At 43.7% G+C, this 15,458-nt stretch overlaps 1 protein-coding gene across 1 annotated transcript in view; it reads right to left on the bottom strand.

Annotated features, from left to right (window-relative positions):
• The window catches only part of LOC126483654 (guanine nucleotide exchange factor subunit Rich), a 291,359-nt gene that overhangs the window by 256,085 nt on the left and 19,816 nt on the right, over positions 1-15,458 (bottom strand). Inside the window, exon 2 of the mRNA XM_050106716.1 lies at positions 53-160. Coding sequence (XP_049962673.1) covers positions 53-160 — 108 coding nt within the window. The remainder of the gene's footprint in view (positions 1-52; positions 161-15,458) is intronic.

The raw sequence follows: 15,458 nt of genomic DNA, 5'->3' as shown, positions 1-15,458 counted from the left end.
TCTTAAGTTCTTCCATCCAGACTGAGTTCATTTCTTAGAGATTTGTACTTACAGCAACAACCAGCATGCTAGAATCAGGTCTCCACTCAACAAGAATATTTGTCCCATATTGTTTAATGGAGTTTTGTTCACGTCGATGGTAGACAATTGGCACACATGGCTGAAAAATGGAAAAATACTCCAGTCAAAAAAGTTCTTACAAACAGCACATTAGTAACTTGTAACAACAAAAGCAAAATACGTCAAGTAGCTTCATTACAACATTGTCACAGATTCCAATACCTTTAATCCAAGAAAAAATAGTACTGACAACTATCATCAAGGTATGCTGACTCAACTAGTAGTAGGAAGCTATTAAGTAATGCAACTATGATGATACAGTCAGACTGAAGGATAACGACAGAGTGCTTGTGGGGTAAAATACTATTTTAACTACATCATGACCAATTTCCTTCTCTGCCTTACCCAATCAAACATCTCTAACACTATCAGCATCAACAGAACATTAAACTCTAATGTTCTGTTTTCCTTCCATCCACTATGACTACTACATATTCACACAAATCTATTGTTCTCTGCCACAGTATGTAAACACTGCTTCTTTCTCTATTTGGTTAATCCTACAGTGGACAGACCTAACTGATTCTTCAGTGATAGAACCCAACTGAGTAGGGTGCTTTAAGTATGTATATTTCTGTACACCACATGTTCAATGAGTGGTTTGATGAGAGGGTTCCATTTGGCTGATACTTTGATCTGACTTATGTTTTATCTACTAACAGATATGATTAAGATTCTGTTTTATATCTGTATTTGATTTAGTCCATATCATCCTCTCTACTAAAATAGTCTTGGTTAGGTGGGAAAGACAAACTCAACAAGTTAAAAAAACTGAAATTAATGTTACTGAAAATGTATATGTTAATTCCAGCTTCTCTAGAAACATTTCATATCTAAAAAAAAACCATAAAAATTTCTTGTAACTAATTCAACCTAATAAATCTGTGCTGCCAAGGTGATTTTAATGCTGAGTACTACCATAAAACATCACTGTTGTCAAATAATACCAATAATTATTAGAAGATCTAACAATAATTATGGATATTATTGTGGAACTATCTTTACAATATTAACTTAATGTAAATGTGGATCCTTTACAGATTAATCATGGTAATAGTCATAACATACTGGTGTTAACAAATATCTAAGTGTAAAAATCCATTAACTTCGTAAACAATCTTAAAATTTATAAATTCAACTGATTGGATAGATATGAATTTGGCTTCACAAATTACTTTTGGAAATTCATTTAATTACAAAGTGATGTAGGACATGCTAAACCACAGGCTGGTAACCAGTGGCCAGCGGGCCAGATCTGGTCCATGATTGGTTTCAATCCAGCCTGCAGAAGCAATTCTTGGAAGAGTGTGGCACTCATATTGTACTTCGCCAGTGATGCATTTTCGGATATTTGCCAGTTTTGCTTCTGTATGAGACTGCCAATATACGTTAAGTTCATGCTATTTAGACTTTACAATATTTTTAATGAACAACGAAATGACAGCTTAATTTATTTAGTATTACAGAAATGACCCATATCAAGACAAAAAACCAAGTTCTTGTCAGGAAATCCCAAACCATATCATTTAATGCAGAATGTGGTGGAACTTCAGTTGTCTATAATATATTTGTTATTGCAATCAATGAAGAAAGATGTTAGTGCTGCCAGGTTAGAATTCTAGTACTGGAGAAAAGGCCTCAATCTTATGCACATTGAGCTCCTGATCTATAAGAATTATATAAAATTTGCCATTTTAAATGTTTGTGCAGACAAAATTACACAGACACTCCCAAGGGATGTTATTGTGCGCCTTACCTCTGACTGGGAAGTGAGGAACCACACACTGATGGAACCGGACCCTTCTCTGATGTAAGCAGTGCCAATAGCTGAAGCCTATGAAAATGTCCATGCGGCCCAAATTTTGTTTATCATGGAAGAAAATGATGTAACAGTCAGCTCTCCAGCACCAGAATTGTGGGAAGTCTCACGCCCTCCAAACAACCCGCAAAAACAAATATACGAGCAGCAATTGGCCGTGGCAGTGTCTGGTTATAAACATTGCTTCTTTCACCACACACCTAACACACACCCCATCGGCGAACCATATACCACAGGCACTTGCAAGTGGAATATTTTTGCTGTTATGCTGCAAATACACCCCAGCCTGCAGAAGTGAACCATTTGCCTGATAAATCTATGGAAGTGCAAAATTCTCATTCTGGAATTCAGCCCAGAAAATCTTTTTAGATCTCTTCATAAGCACACACTCATTGTGGTTACTCCTGGACACTATCACTTCTATGTCTCTCCTGAAACAATCCATTTAGAGTTACTGTATGTCCATCTTTTAAGAGAGGGCTGCAGGACTCGGCTGTTGGATAGAGGATATCAAATTGAACACCTTTCACCCATCAAATTTCGAACCTCATTTTATTTGGCAAAATAAGATTGGAAATTTGACAGCTGAAATGTGTTTCGTTTGATATCCTCAATCCACTTAGAGTTTAGGGTCGCCACCTTGCAGGCAGCTGAGACAAATCTTTCAGCTTATTGGTGTCATCAGACGTCCACACTAGGAAAAAGTTTGATGTTTTTCTCACTTACAACTGATTCAATTGTTCATTTAATTTTTATGGTAGTTGACCCTAAACCAGGCAATGTGTTTGTGATATACTTACCACCCTCTTGAGTTTATGGATCATGAAACAGTACACGTAATTCAACACAAAGGGCCTCGTGCCACTCTGAAGAGTATCTCTACAATCATAAAAAGGATAGATTGCTGCTCACCGTAAAGATGGCACACTGAGTTGCAGACAGGCACAATGAAAAGACTTCTACACTTTTACACACAGAGCTTCAGCCAAACCCTCTTCAGAAAAGGAAACACACACAAATTCACATAAACAGGCACAGTTCACGCATACATGACCTTTATCTCTGTCCACTCTGAACAGCCTGCAACTGTTGTCTTGAACAAAAGCAGCAATCTGGAGGGGGTAGGGAAGGGGGAAGGATAGAGTAGAGGTGGAAGGAGGAAAAACGATGATAACCCAATGTGCCCACATCCTCCACACAACAGTTTCTGTGCCTCTGTCCTATCACCTCCCAACTCATATCCTCTCACCCTCATTGTGCACTGCTCTCTACCAACGCACTCACCTGTCTTTTCCCCTCTCTGCTTTCCTCCTTTTCTGATCCCCTCCTCTTCTCCCACAGCCTCCCAATGCTGCATCTGAAAGCTTAGTCCCATCGTCTTCTAGTCTCTGCACATTGTCAGACAACACTCTTCTCTTTCCCATCCATACCCTCCACGACTCCAGACTGCTGCATTCGTTCAATATAGAAGTCGCAGTCTGATCAGAGGGGCCATGAGCCTGCTTGCGTGAATGTGTGTGTGTGTGTGTGTGTGTGTGTGTGTGTGTGTGTGTGTGTTCTCTTTCCTTCTCTAAAGATTGCTTTGGCCAAAAGCTCAGTGTAAAAAGTCATTTTGTTGAGTCTGTCTGCAATTCAGTGTATCATCTTTATGGCAAGAAGCAATCTATCCTTCTCAAAAATGTTGATATTCCAACCTGCACTATCGATTGTTTGAACACACTCTCTGATAGACATGCTCAAATCTTCTGTCCCAGATTAGGGAATATCACTGATTTCACTCTTAAGACAACGGCTGCCCCACACTTCTTCAAAGAGTGCCATATGCTCTTAGCTATAAAGGATGTTCTCAAAGCAGTTCTGGACAAACTCACTGACACGCATTGACACCTATTATCCTTAGTCAACCCCCCATGAACCATGGACCTTGCTGTTGGTGGGGAGGCTTGCGTGCCTCAACGATAAAAATAGCCGTACCATAGGTGCAACCACAACGGAGGGGTATCTGTTGAGAGGCCAGACAAACATGTGGTTTCTGAAGAGGGGCAGCAGCCTTTTCAGTAGTTGCTGGGGCAAAAGTCTGTATGATTGACTGATCTGGCCTTGTAACAATAACCAAAACGGCCTTGCTGTGCTGGTACTGCGAACAGCTGAAAGCAAGGGGAAACTACAGCCGCAATTTTTCGCGAGGGCATGCAGCTCTACTGTATGATTAAATGATTATGGCATCCCTTAGGGGTAAAATATTCCGGAGGTAAAAATAGTCCCCCATTTGGATCTGCAGGCGGGGACTACTCAAGAGAACGTCGTTATTAGGAAAAAGAAAACTGATGTTCTACGGATTGGAGTGTGGAATGTCAGATCCCTTAATCAGACAGGTAGGTTAGAAAATTTAAAAAGGGAAATGGATAGGTTAAAGTTAGATATAGTGGGAATTAGTGAAGTTCTGTGGCAGGAGGAACAAGACTTTTGGTCAGGTGAATGCAGGGTTATAAATACAAAATCAAATAGGGGTAATGCAGGAGTAGGTTTAATAATGAATTAAAGAAATAGGAGTGCGGGTAAGCTACTACACACAGCATAGTGAAAGCATTATTGTGGCCAAGATAGACACGAAGCTCACACCTACTACAGTAGTACAAGTTTATATGCCAACTAGCTCTGCAGATGATGATGAAATTTATAAAATGTATGACGAGATAAAAGAAATTATTCAAGTAGTGAAGGGAGATGAATATTTAATAGTCATGGGTGACTGGAACTCGAGAGTAGGAAAAGGGATAGAAGGAAAGATTGTAGGTGAATATGGATTGGGGGTAAGAAATGAAAGAGGAAGCTGCCTGGTAGAATTTTGCACAGAGAATAACTTAATCATAGATAACACTTGGTTCAAGAATCATGAGAGAAGGCTGTGTACATGGAAGAATCCTGGAGATACTAGAAGATATCAGATAGATTATATAATGGTAAGACAGAGATTTAGGAACCAGGTTTTAAATTGTAAGACATTTCCAGGGGCAGATGTGGACTCTGACCACAATCTATTTGAGGAGATGGGTCCTGGATAAACTGACTAAACCAGAGGTTGTACAGAGTTTCAGGGAGAGCATAAGGGAACAATTGTCACGAATGGGGGAAAGAAATACAGTAGAAGAAGAATGGGTAGCTTTGAGGAATGAAATAGCGAAGGCAGCAGAGGATCAAGTAGGTAAAAAGACAAGGGCTACTAGAAATCCTTGGGTAACAGAAGAGTTACTGAATTTAATTGATGAAAGGAGAAAATACAAAAATACAGTAAGTGAAGCAGGCAAAAAGGAATACAAACATCTCAAAAATGAGATCGATAGGAAGTGCAAAATGGCTAAGCAGGGATGGCTAGAGGACAAATGTAAGGACGTAGAGGCTTATCTGACGAGGGGTACGATAGATACTGCCTACATCTGTTCCATTTTCCTGCAAGACAGTAAAACCTCTGCCATGCACGTCTCACCATGAGCTATTTCACGTGGAATGGCGATTTCTATGAACAGCTGGAAGGCGTCGCCATGGGTAGTCCTCTTAGTCCAGTGGTGGCCAACTTCTTCATGGAACAATTCGAAGCACAGGCACTGGACTTGGCGACTTGCAAACCTAAGGTGTGGTACAGGTACGTCGATGATACTTTCGTGGTGTGGAGCCATGGTGAAGAACAGCTCGGTGACTTCCTAAGACACTTGAACAGCCTCCATGCCAATATAACATTTACCATGGAAGTAGAAAAGGACAAGAAACTGCCATTTCTAGATGAGCTGGTCACAAGGGACGGCGAAAACCTGGGACACAGCGTGTATCGAAAACTGACCCACCCGGACCGATACCTGCACAAACTGTCAAACCACCACCCGAGCCAGAAAAGAGGCATGATTAGTATGCTCGTAATGAGAGCAGGACGAATATGTGAGCCGCAACACCTCAAACGAGAAATGCAACACCTGGAAACTGTTCTGAGGAGCAATGGGTACTCCACAAATTATATTAGAAGTATAACAGGGCCAAACACTCGGCGAAGTAAGGAACCAGAGAAAGAAATGTCGGGTACGGCCTTTCTGCCATACATTCCCAGAGTGACGGACAGAATAGGCCGTATATTGCGCAAACATGGCGTAAAGACAATTTTCAAACCGACAAGGAAGATCAAAGAGTGTCTTATATCGCCGAAGGAGAAAAGAGACCCACTTGCAATGTCGGGAATATACCATATACCATGCACATGCGGAAAAGTTTGTCGGAATGACTGGACAATCAATTAACACCTGGATCAAAGAGCATAAGCGACATTGCAGGTTGGGGCAGGTGGAGAAATTGGCCGTGGCAGAGCACGCACTGAGTGAGACCAACCACGTAATAAAATTCGCCAACACGGTAGTTCTGGCTGTAGAGAAGCACTATCACACACGCTTGTTCAGAGAAGCTGTAGAAATACAAAAACACGTGAACAGTTTCAACAAGAAAGAGGAAAGCCTTAAGGTAAACGGATCCTGGCTTCCCGTACTGCAGCGAACGACCGTCGCAGGTAGCAAGAGGAGAACCGCACCGGAAATGACCGTGGAGAAGCCCTCGGACGTTGGTGCGCCATGTACATATAGTCTGCAGCCACGAGCTCGGCTCCGGGTCACCACCAGCAATGGAGGGTGAACCTTTACAATGCCAGCCACTCGTGCTGGCGAAACGTCGGGAAAATCTTTAGATGAACGTCGGCCAAAGAACGCGAGACAGAAGCCGCCAATAGGCAGTTTGTCAACAAGTGGCCACAAAAGCCTTAACAATTTTGTAATTGATAATGTTTTCTTTAGTGGAGCTCAAAGCAAGAAAATAACTGTTTACCCAGTAAAAAACACTCTTCTCATGATGCACAATCAATTATTATAAATATCAGTGACACAGTAATAACCCGCCAGGTTAGCCAAGCGCGCTAACGCACTGCTTGCTGGACTCGGGTAGGCGTGCTGGCCCCGGATCGAATCCGCCTGGCGGATTAACGACGAGGGCCAGTGTGCAAGCCAGCCTGGATGTGGTTTTTAGGCGGTTTTGCACATCCCCCTAGGCGAATACCAGGCTGGTCCCCATGCCCCACCTCAGTTACACGGCTCACAGACATCTGAACATTCGCACAATTCCATGGATTACACTAGTCGCAGACAGTTGGGGTACACTAATTCCTTCCTGGGGGGTACAGGGTGGCGGAAGGAAGGGCATCCGGCCATCCCTTCAGCTAACATTGCCACATCCGATTAACCATGCTGACCCTGCGTATCCGCGGGAAAAACGGCACAAGCAAAAGAAAGAAAGAACAGTGACACAGTGATGGATACTCTACAGTCAAAATTAGAATAATTAATGCCTCCAGACAAAGGTTTTTAAGAATAGTTTACAAGTGATGAATAGGGTTTAAATCTGTAATGAACCAAATGCTAATACAAAATTTAATCTATTTCATAATTCATTCATAACATTATCTGAAAATAGCTTTCCCCATAAGCTAATCAGAAAGGACATTAAACAGCCATGTACAAAGTCATGGATGAGGAATAGATCTGTTGGCAAGAACGCGTAGGTATTCTGCAGTTGCTGCACACTACAAATCTACTAAAAATTACTATGAAAAGTTGCTAAAAAATGAAGGAACACACCCATTATGTCAGACATTTGTAATTCTGACAGCAGACTTAAGACTATATGGGATATTGTAAAAGGGATGAGAGGATAACCAACCACGGAGCAGGATAAGATCACTATTGAATTGAACGGTGGGGCTATAAATGACAAGTCACATGCATCAAATACATTTAATAAGTAGTCCTTGAAATTAGTAGGAAGTATAGGGACAAACAGTTCAAGAGAAAAATCACAGTAGTATGTCAAAAGAGTATCTCTCATAAAGTTCAGTCAAATGAAAGTATCACCAATGAAATTAAGAAAATTATACATTCTCCCAAAAATAAAAGCTCATCTGGTTTTGATGGTGTTTCCAAAACAGTGGGATATCATCAGTCTGGCTCCACAACCATATTGTGGTGGGGTTCGTTACACAGGACACACTGGGTGAGTCTGGTATGACCAACGCATAGACGGCATAAAGCAGTGGACTCCTTCCAAGAGGAGCGGAAGGAAGAGCACCAAAGGGCAGCAGTCTCCTTGATTGTGTGGAGTTTATTACTGAGAGCAGTAGTGCACCAGATGTCATTCCAGTTTTGGACAAGGAGAGATTTGACAAAGATCTGCATATCTGCAGCTGGAGTCAGGAAAGGGAATGGAGCAGAAGTATCAGCTTATCTAGCCAAACAGTCAGCCCGTTAATTCCCTGGGATACCCACATGACTTGGGACTCAGAGAAAGACAACTGAGCAGGCAGCATGGCCAAGAAAGGAGAGGAGGTCATGGAAAGCAGAGACCAAAGGAAGACGGGAGCAGCAGACTGCTCAATGAGTCAGTACATATTAAAAAGTGTGGAGGAAGGCCTGAGTAACAAAACTGATGGCCTTGGTAATGGCTAGCAGCTCTGCTGTGAACACACTACATGATTCCAGTAATAAATGGTGTTCTAAGCCAGTAGGAGACGTGAAAGCATATCCCGCTTTATCTATTGTCTTAGAACCATCAGAGTAGAAGATGGTAGCACCCTGGAACTCTGCACGGATGGAATGTACAAGACGCCAGAAGACCATAGGGGCGAAGAGACCTTAGGACAATGGAATAGGTCAGTCCTAATCTGTGGCCTAGGCACCATCCAAAGGGGGGGGGGGGGGGGGGGGGAATACACGGCGCACATTTCAGTGGATGGAGATGGAGGAGATCCCGACAGAGGGAGGTGAGACGCATTCCAACAGGCAATCCCACCCGAGGGCAGTGATCAGGAGGGAGATGTTCCTCACTCCTCACTTGCAAAGAGAACAGGGTACATGGGATGGCCAGGGAATCAGCGAACCGCGTTTGCATAAGAAACCAGGAGTTAGCTTCATTATATTTGTAGAGGGAGGAAACCCCGCTTCTGTGAAGAGACTGTCAATAGGACTAGTGTAAAGGCATTAAAACCCAGACGCAACCCACAATGGTGAACAGGATCAAGTATTTTCAGAGCAGAAAAAGCTGGTTGCCTAAATAAAGTTCTGGGTCAGAGTATACTAAGAACCGACGACAAAAATGCATAACCCGCATTTTGGAGGGAGAAAATTGGAAGTCATGGGAGACAGCCCACACAGAGGTCCATTGGATGTGCCTCAGAGCTGGCACTCAGCAGACGCTACTGTGTGGGAGCTGCAACAGATGCAAAAATCATCGACATACAATGCCGTGGTAACCTGATGACAAACAAAGGTTGCAAGCCCACTGTGGAAGAGTGTGACATTTAATACAGAACCCTGGGGGATACCATTCTCCTGGATCTGATGCTGAGTGAAGTGTCAACTGGAACCCGGAAGAGCCGGTAGGATAAAACATCACGAATAATAATCTGAAGGGGGCCTTGAAAGCCCCAATCATGGAGGGTAACTAAAATACAATAGCGCCAAGCCATGTTGTATGCCTTATGTAGGTTGAAGAAAACCGTGACAAAGTGCAGACAGTTAGTAAACGCCAGTCAGATTGCAGTTTTGAATCTGAGTAAATGGTCAATTGGAGATCGTTCTTCTCAGCGGTCACACTGATACAGGGAAAAAAGGCCTTGAGATTCAAGTACCCAACACAATCAGAAGATAACCATCCTCTCAAGCAGTTTATAAAGTATGTTCGTCAGGCTAATTGGGCAGTAGCTGTCGAAAGACTTTGGGTTCTTCCCAGGCTTAAGGACAGGGACAACTATACTGTCTCGTCACTGTGAGGGGAAGGCACTCCTGAGCCAAATGTGGTTGAAGACCCTGAGTATATATTAGCTCTGCGCAATGTCCAAGTGTTGCATCATCTGGCTGTGGATGGAATCTGGGCCTGGGGCCATGACGTGTGAAGAGGTAAGGGCCTGCAAGAATTCCCATTCACTGAAGGGTTCGTTATAGCACTCAGCTTGGTGAGGATTGAAACAGAAGGGGTGGAGGGGGGTCTGTTCAACTCTGTGTTTCTGCCAGAGAAGGGTGACAGGATACAAAGAGGTTGTCGATGCTGTCGCAAAGTGTGTTGCAAATTGTTCTGCAACGACCAATGGATCAGTAGACAGAGCACCTTGGAGGATAAGCCCATGGACAGTTGACTGTGACTGGTGGCCCAGAGGGCTACCGAGCTAGGACCAAACCTGCGACGAAGAGCCAGACGTCCCCAGGGAGGAAACATAGCATTCCCAGCATTCCTTTTTACTCTGCTTAATAAGGTAACAAGCCTTAGCATGGAGACACTTAAAAGCAAGGAGGTTGGTCAGTGGAGGGTGTCGTTTAAATTATTGCAGTGCCCGTCGGCAGTCCTGGACAGCGACTGCTACGACCTTGCCCACCGTGGTACTGGTCGACGACGACGGGGACCTGTGGATAGGTGGACAGCAGTGCCAGCAACATGAAGAATAGTGGCAGAAATACCATGCACGACCACATCACTGCAGTTCGAGAGAGAGGTGTCAAAATGCACAGCAGATGTATATAAAGGCCAACTGACCCTGCGGAATACCCAACATGGAGGCCAGTCTGCCTGGTGGCGGCAGGGGAAGGACAGAATCACTGGAAAGTGGTCATTGTCACAAAGGTCACAGAGTGACCAATGTAGACAAGTCAAGAGAGCACGGGAGGAGATTAAGAGATCGAGAGCAGTCAAGGTTCCATGAGCAGCACTGAATTGGCTACAGAAATTGTCACTGAGGAGATGCAAATCAAAGGCTGTAGTAAGCTGGTCACATAGAAGATGCCTACCAAATGAAGTGGCACTTCCCCACAGGGGTGGTGTGCATTGACATCCCCAAGAAAGAGATATGAGTGTGGGAGTTGTTATGTTAAGGTAGACAGTTCAACATATGGAAGTGGCCTACCTGCAGGGAGGTAGACATTGCAAACAGTGATTGCCGCAGTCATCTGCACTCTAACTGCTATTGCTTCCAGGCTGGTATGAAGGGGGATCCAGTCACTAATGACATCAGTGCGAACCAAAGTACAGATCCCTCCAGAAGCTATCCTGGGGCCATCACAGTTCCAACAGAATGCCCAATGACACAAAACTTTAGAGAGTGGTCATCACGAAAGTGAGTTTCTTGAAGAGCAAGACAGAACGAAGAGTAGGAGGAAACAAGGCATTTCCAGGAGGTGGCGATAATATCCATCACAATTCCACTGGATTATCATGTGGTGATAGTCCAGGTGAGGCATAAAGAAGCCGAGAGGAGGTCAAGTCACTTGGTCAATGGTCTTTGCCAATGAGGATGGGGTGACATCCATAAAAACTGGGTCTGATTCGAGATGAGATGGAGGGGCGAAGCCCTCCGAGTAGCCAGGGAAGCCTCATCCTTTGACTTGTGCTGCTTCTTCTTCTCCCTCGGAGGGACGGAGGGAGCATTATCAGTACGGGAATAGGTGGCAGTGATGTCAAGATCAAACAGAGAGTGAGTGGCCTTGCAGTCCTTGGAGTGCGGGTCTCTTCTCCGGCCTGAGGGTGCAAGCTTCCCGTCCTGAGAATGCCAGGGAGGGGTTTTATGAGATGGAGCCCCATCCCTAGCAAGAGCCAGAGAAGAGGATGTTTTCACTGGCCCAGGATGAGGGTGAGGAGGAGGAGGAGTCGTTCCAGGAGGGGAAGGGACGGGAGCCACCAAGGGTGAGGAAACAGAAGGGGGCAGGATGGTGGTAAGAGGGACAGGTGACGAGGGGAAGGCTTACTGAGGCATAGGTAGAGGAGAGATTTACAGGGTGAAGTCTGTCAAATTTCTTCCAGGCTTCAAAGTAGCTGAGACAGTCAAGGGTCTTTATTTCCTGAATTCTTTCTTCCTTCATGTACACTTGACACTCCGGTGAGTGGGGACAATGGAGACCATAGCAGTTTACATAGTTAGGTTGTGGGGTACAAGGGCTCCCCATATGAAGAGAGTGGCCACATAACACAGATGTGAGTGGCATCACATCGCGAGGACATGTGGCTGAACTTGAGGCAATGGAAGCAATGTATGGGAGGCTGAAAGTACTGTTTCACATCGCCACCATTACCTTGACCTTCTTGGTCCAGGTACCCCCTTCAAATGCCATTACGAAAGCACTAGTGTCTACACGACAGTCCTTAGAGTCTTTCTGGACATGCCAGATGAAATGAACGCTACGCTGCTCCAGATTAGCCATAAGTTCATCGAACTCAAGGAGGAGATCTCTATGGAAAATTACATCCTGTGCCATACTGAGTGACTTGTGAAGAGCAATAGCCACGGGGTTGTCTCCTAAATGGTCACAGACACAGAGGGAGGCTGGCTGACTGGCAGAAGTTGTCTTTATAAGGATAAAGCCAGAGCCCATCTTGCTTAATGATTCAACTTCATTGAACTTGTCCTCAGTATGTTCCACAAAGAAAAGGGGTTTGGTGGTGGCAAAAGTCTTCCTGTTGGTCCCCTCGGTCCTGGTACAGACTAGGAACCGTAGAAAGGTTCTTGCCCCACACTGGCACATCTGGCCCTCCTCCCAGGGTGTATTCAAGAAATGTAAGCTTGGAAAGGCACAAACAGGAACTGAGACAGAACTACGTAATCGAAGAGATGTGGTTGCAGTAGAGCAGCCAGAGAGTTTAACACATTTCATGTGCCAAATGTCTGGCCTGGTACCACCCATCTGAACACTCCGCCTTGTGGGCGCCACCCAGCCACAGCAATGACTGCCTTCAGGATGGCCGTTGCCAGCAGTTCCGATGCCTTGAAAAAATGGGCAATCACTCCTAGGCTTGCACAGGGCATTCACAGCACAGGTACCAGCAGTGTGATCCCTGTGGTATTAGGGGGCTCGGCCAGATGGGTACATAACAGCCCCACCACATGGACTGCCTATCAAGTTGTGACCTAACACGGAGGCGAAAGAGGGGGGGAGAGGGATGAGAGGGGGGAGAGGGGGGAGAGGAATCCACACCAAAGATGCTAGGGAGGGAGTTCTTCCCCATCTGGCTCGCACTACGGATTTCAAATTTGAAGATGGAGGTCAAATGCCTGAGCAGCCATGGCAGCTAATGTATCTTACATCATGCCTCCCTGCTACTGGGGCACTGGGGAGGGGGAGAGGCAAATGTAGTGGCACCACCTGATGTCACAATGGACACTGGTTAGCTGGTGTAACATTGCTGTTGACTGCAGTGGGGCCACTACCCAAAAGGCACTTGGAATCATAAAAGCCGTTTTCAGATCCCACATGTAAGTCAGCCCAGGGCAGGTCGAAGTCAGTTGTGAAGCAGTCAGTGAAATGCACACCAGTCGGCAATTATTTTGGTGTATGGTGTTAACGTTGAGGACTCTGTCATTGGTGGAACTCTGATACTTGGATTGGATAGTTTATTCTAAGATAGCTTGTACTGCTCCAGAAGTGTTCTGTAACTAATCCCAAACTGCCTAATAAATTGGAGTGAGTCCTGTCAGTTTTGTGTGCAGTTTGTCTTTACAAAAGAAACTATCAATTTTTTAAGCAAACAGTTTCCTCAAAATAACTAGAGGACAAATTAGTTTCTCTGTGCATGAACATGCAAATTGTGCTGTGACCTTATAAGATGCCATGTGTCACAAAATTCAGGTGCGATTTTAAGTGCTGCAATGTTTGTAGTACAGTTTCTGCCACATCAATGTGAGGAATGGCTTGTGCTGTTAGACTATTCTAGGCTGAAGGCGAAAACTGTCTCAGTACTTTGAGGAAAATGTCCATGTACTACCTATGCCTATTCCTGTCTGCAGACTAGGAAAGACAATCACCTTACAATCATTAGGCAGCTAATTTACATCACCATAGCAGAAAAGCACATCTGAATGCATGTCACCATGTGTGGGACACCACATGCTGACTCAATGATCACATATATGATCACTCAACACGCCACTGATGAAGCAGCAAAAAGAGAAGAAATAAAGCTTCCAAACCTAACACTGAATGAAGTACCAGCAAGTACTCAGACTTATGAAGCTACTTATAAAATAAAAGGTAAAATGTACAGCTCATTGGTTGGTTGGTTGATTTGGGGGGAGGGGATCCAACAGCGAAGTCATTGGTCCTATCGGATTGGGGAAGGAAGCTTTCTGTCCCCTTTCAAAGGAACCATCTCAGCATTTGCCTGAACTGATTTAGGGAAATCACAGAAAACCTAAATCAGGATGGCCAGATGCGGGTTTGAACCGTCATCCTCCCAAATGCGAGTCCAGTGTGCTAACCACTGCACCATCTCGCTTGGTACAGCTCATGGATAATCAATATTTGCGACAAAAGAAAAACTTGCAGGCTTCATCTCAGCAGGTCTCATATTCAAATCATGTTTAAAAAGTGTTTTTTGCACATGATGTGCAAATTTTCTTATGGCAAAGCATATTGTGCACAATGTGAAGTATGGTCGGAAGAATTAAAGGAATTCATTACACCAGAATTAGACCATTCCAAAGCAAGTGGACTAACTTTGTGGTGAAACAAGCGCTGTATCATGAGGGATACAGAGGCAAGCGAGTTTGTCGGGACTTACTCCAGTTCACTACTAGCGTCATGTCGTCATAATGCACCTGTGCGTAGCATACAAAGTATTGTGCCATCATCTAAGAATGAAATTAAGAAATACAGTAGCTTTTCCAAACTTTATCAGCAAGTGTTTCAGTTTATTAACATTAAAATTATTAAATCTCAGATGGAATTTTGCTAAATACGTTACTTCAAGAAAAAATAAGTAGCACTAAATAATAAAGCTAAAAAGCCAAAAATTGTTCAGATTGTTCAAATGTATGCCACAATCAAAAGTTACAAGTCTCAACTTAATCAGTCCAACGTTTAGGTCAAAATCGGCATTTTTCCGAAAAACTGAAGGCGCTACTTATTAGACTCAGAGATGAAAATTCATATGTAGCATCAGTTTGATATACAAACGTTAGCTATGTGACTTCCTTAAGCTACCTGTATTAGTTTTCAAGTACTTTACTAAAAACTAAATTTGGAATGGAATTGTCCTTACTCATAATAGATTAAGTATCATTTGTATTTATGATAGAACGTTTTAATTACAGCACTCAATTACATTTAAAAAAGTATACATCTGTACCAAGTTTCAAGACTTTAGTGTAGATAACTATCAATACAAGGAATCTTAAAGAGGTAGTTCAGAAATCATGTTCTACTGTCTGTTCCATTCTAAAAATACCAGCCGGCAAAAGTTTATTGGTAGTAGAGCTGAAACTTTTTCAGTGACTACAGCCAACTTAACCTCATTTATATTAAAATTATAAAGATTGTAAATTGTTACACAACAGAGTTATTAAATAATGTGTGTCCAAGAAAGCGGCTATTTAGATGGTGTTGACTGTGCTTAGAGCAATTGACAGCAGATGTTTCGTTCTGGGATCTGCTGCGCCCATGTATAAATACGGCCAGAG

The sequence above is a fragment of the Schistocerca serialis genome, chromosome 6 (assembly GCF_023864345.2).
Source record: "Schistocerca serialis cubense isolate TAMUIC-IGC-003099 chromosome 6, iqSchSeri2.2, whole genome shotgun sequence".
Taxonomy (NCBI): Eukaryota; Metazoa; Arthropoda; class Insecta; order Orthoptera; family Acrididae; genus Schistocerca; species Schistocerca serialis.
Note: the sequence above shows the minus strand (reverse complement) of the source record. Positions and strands in the feature narration are given on the sequence as shown.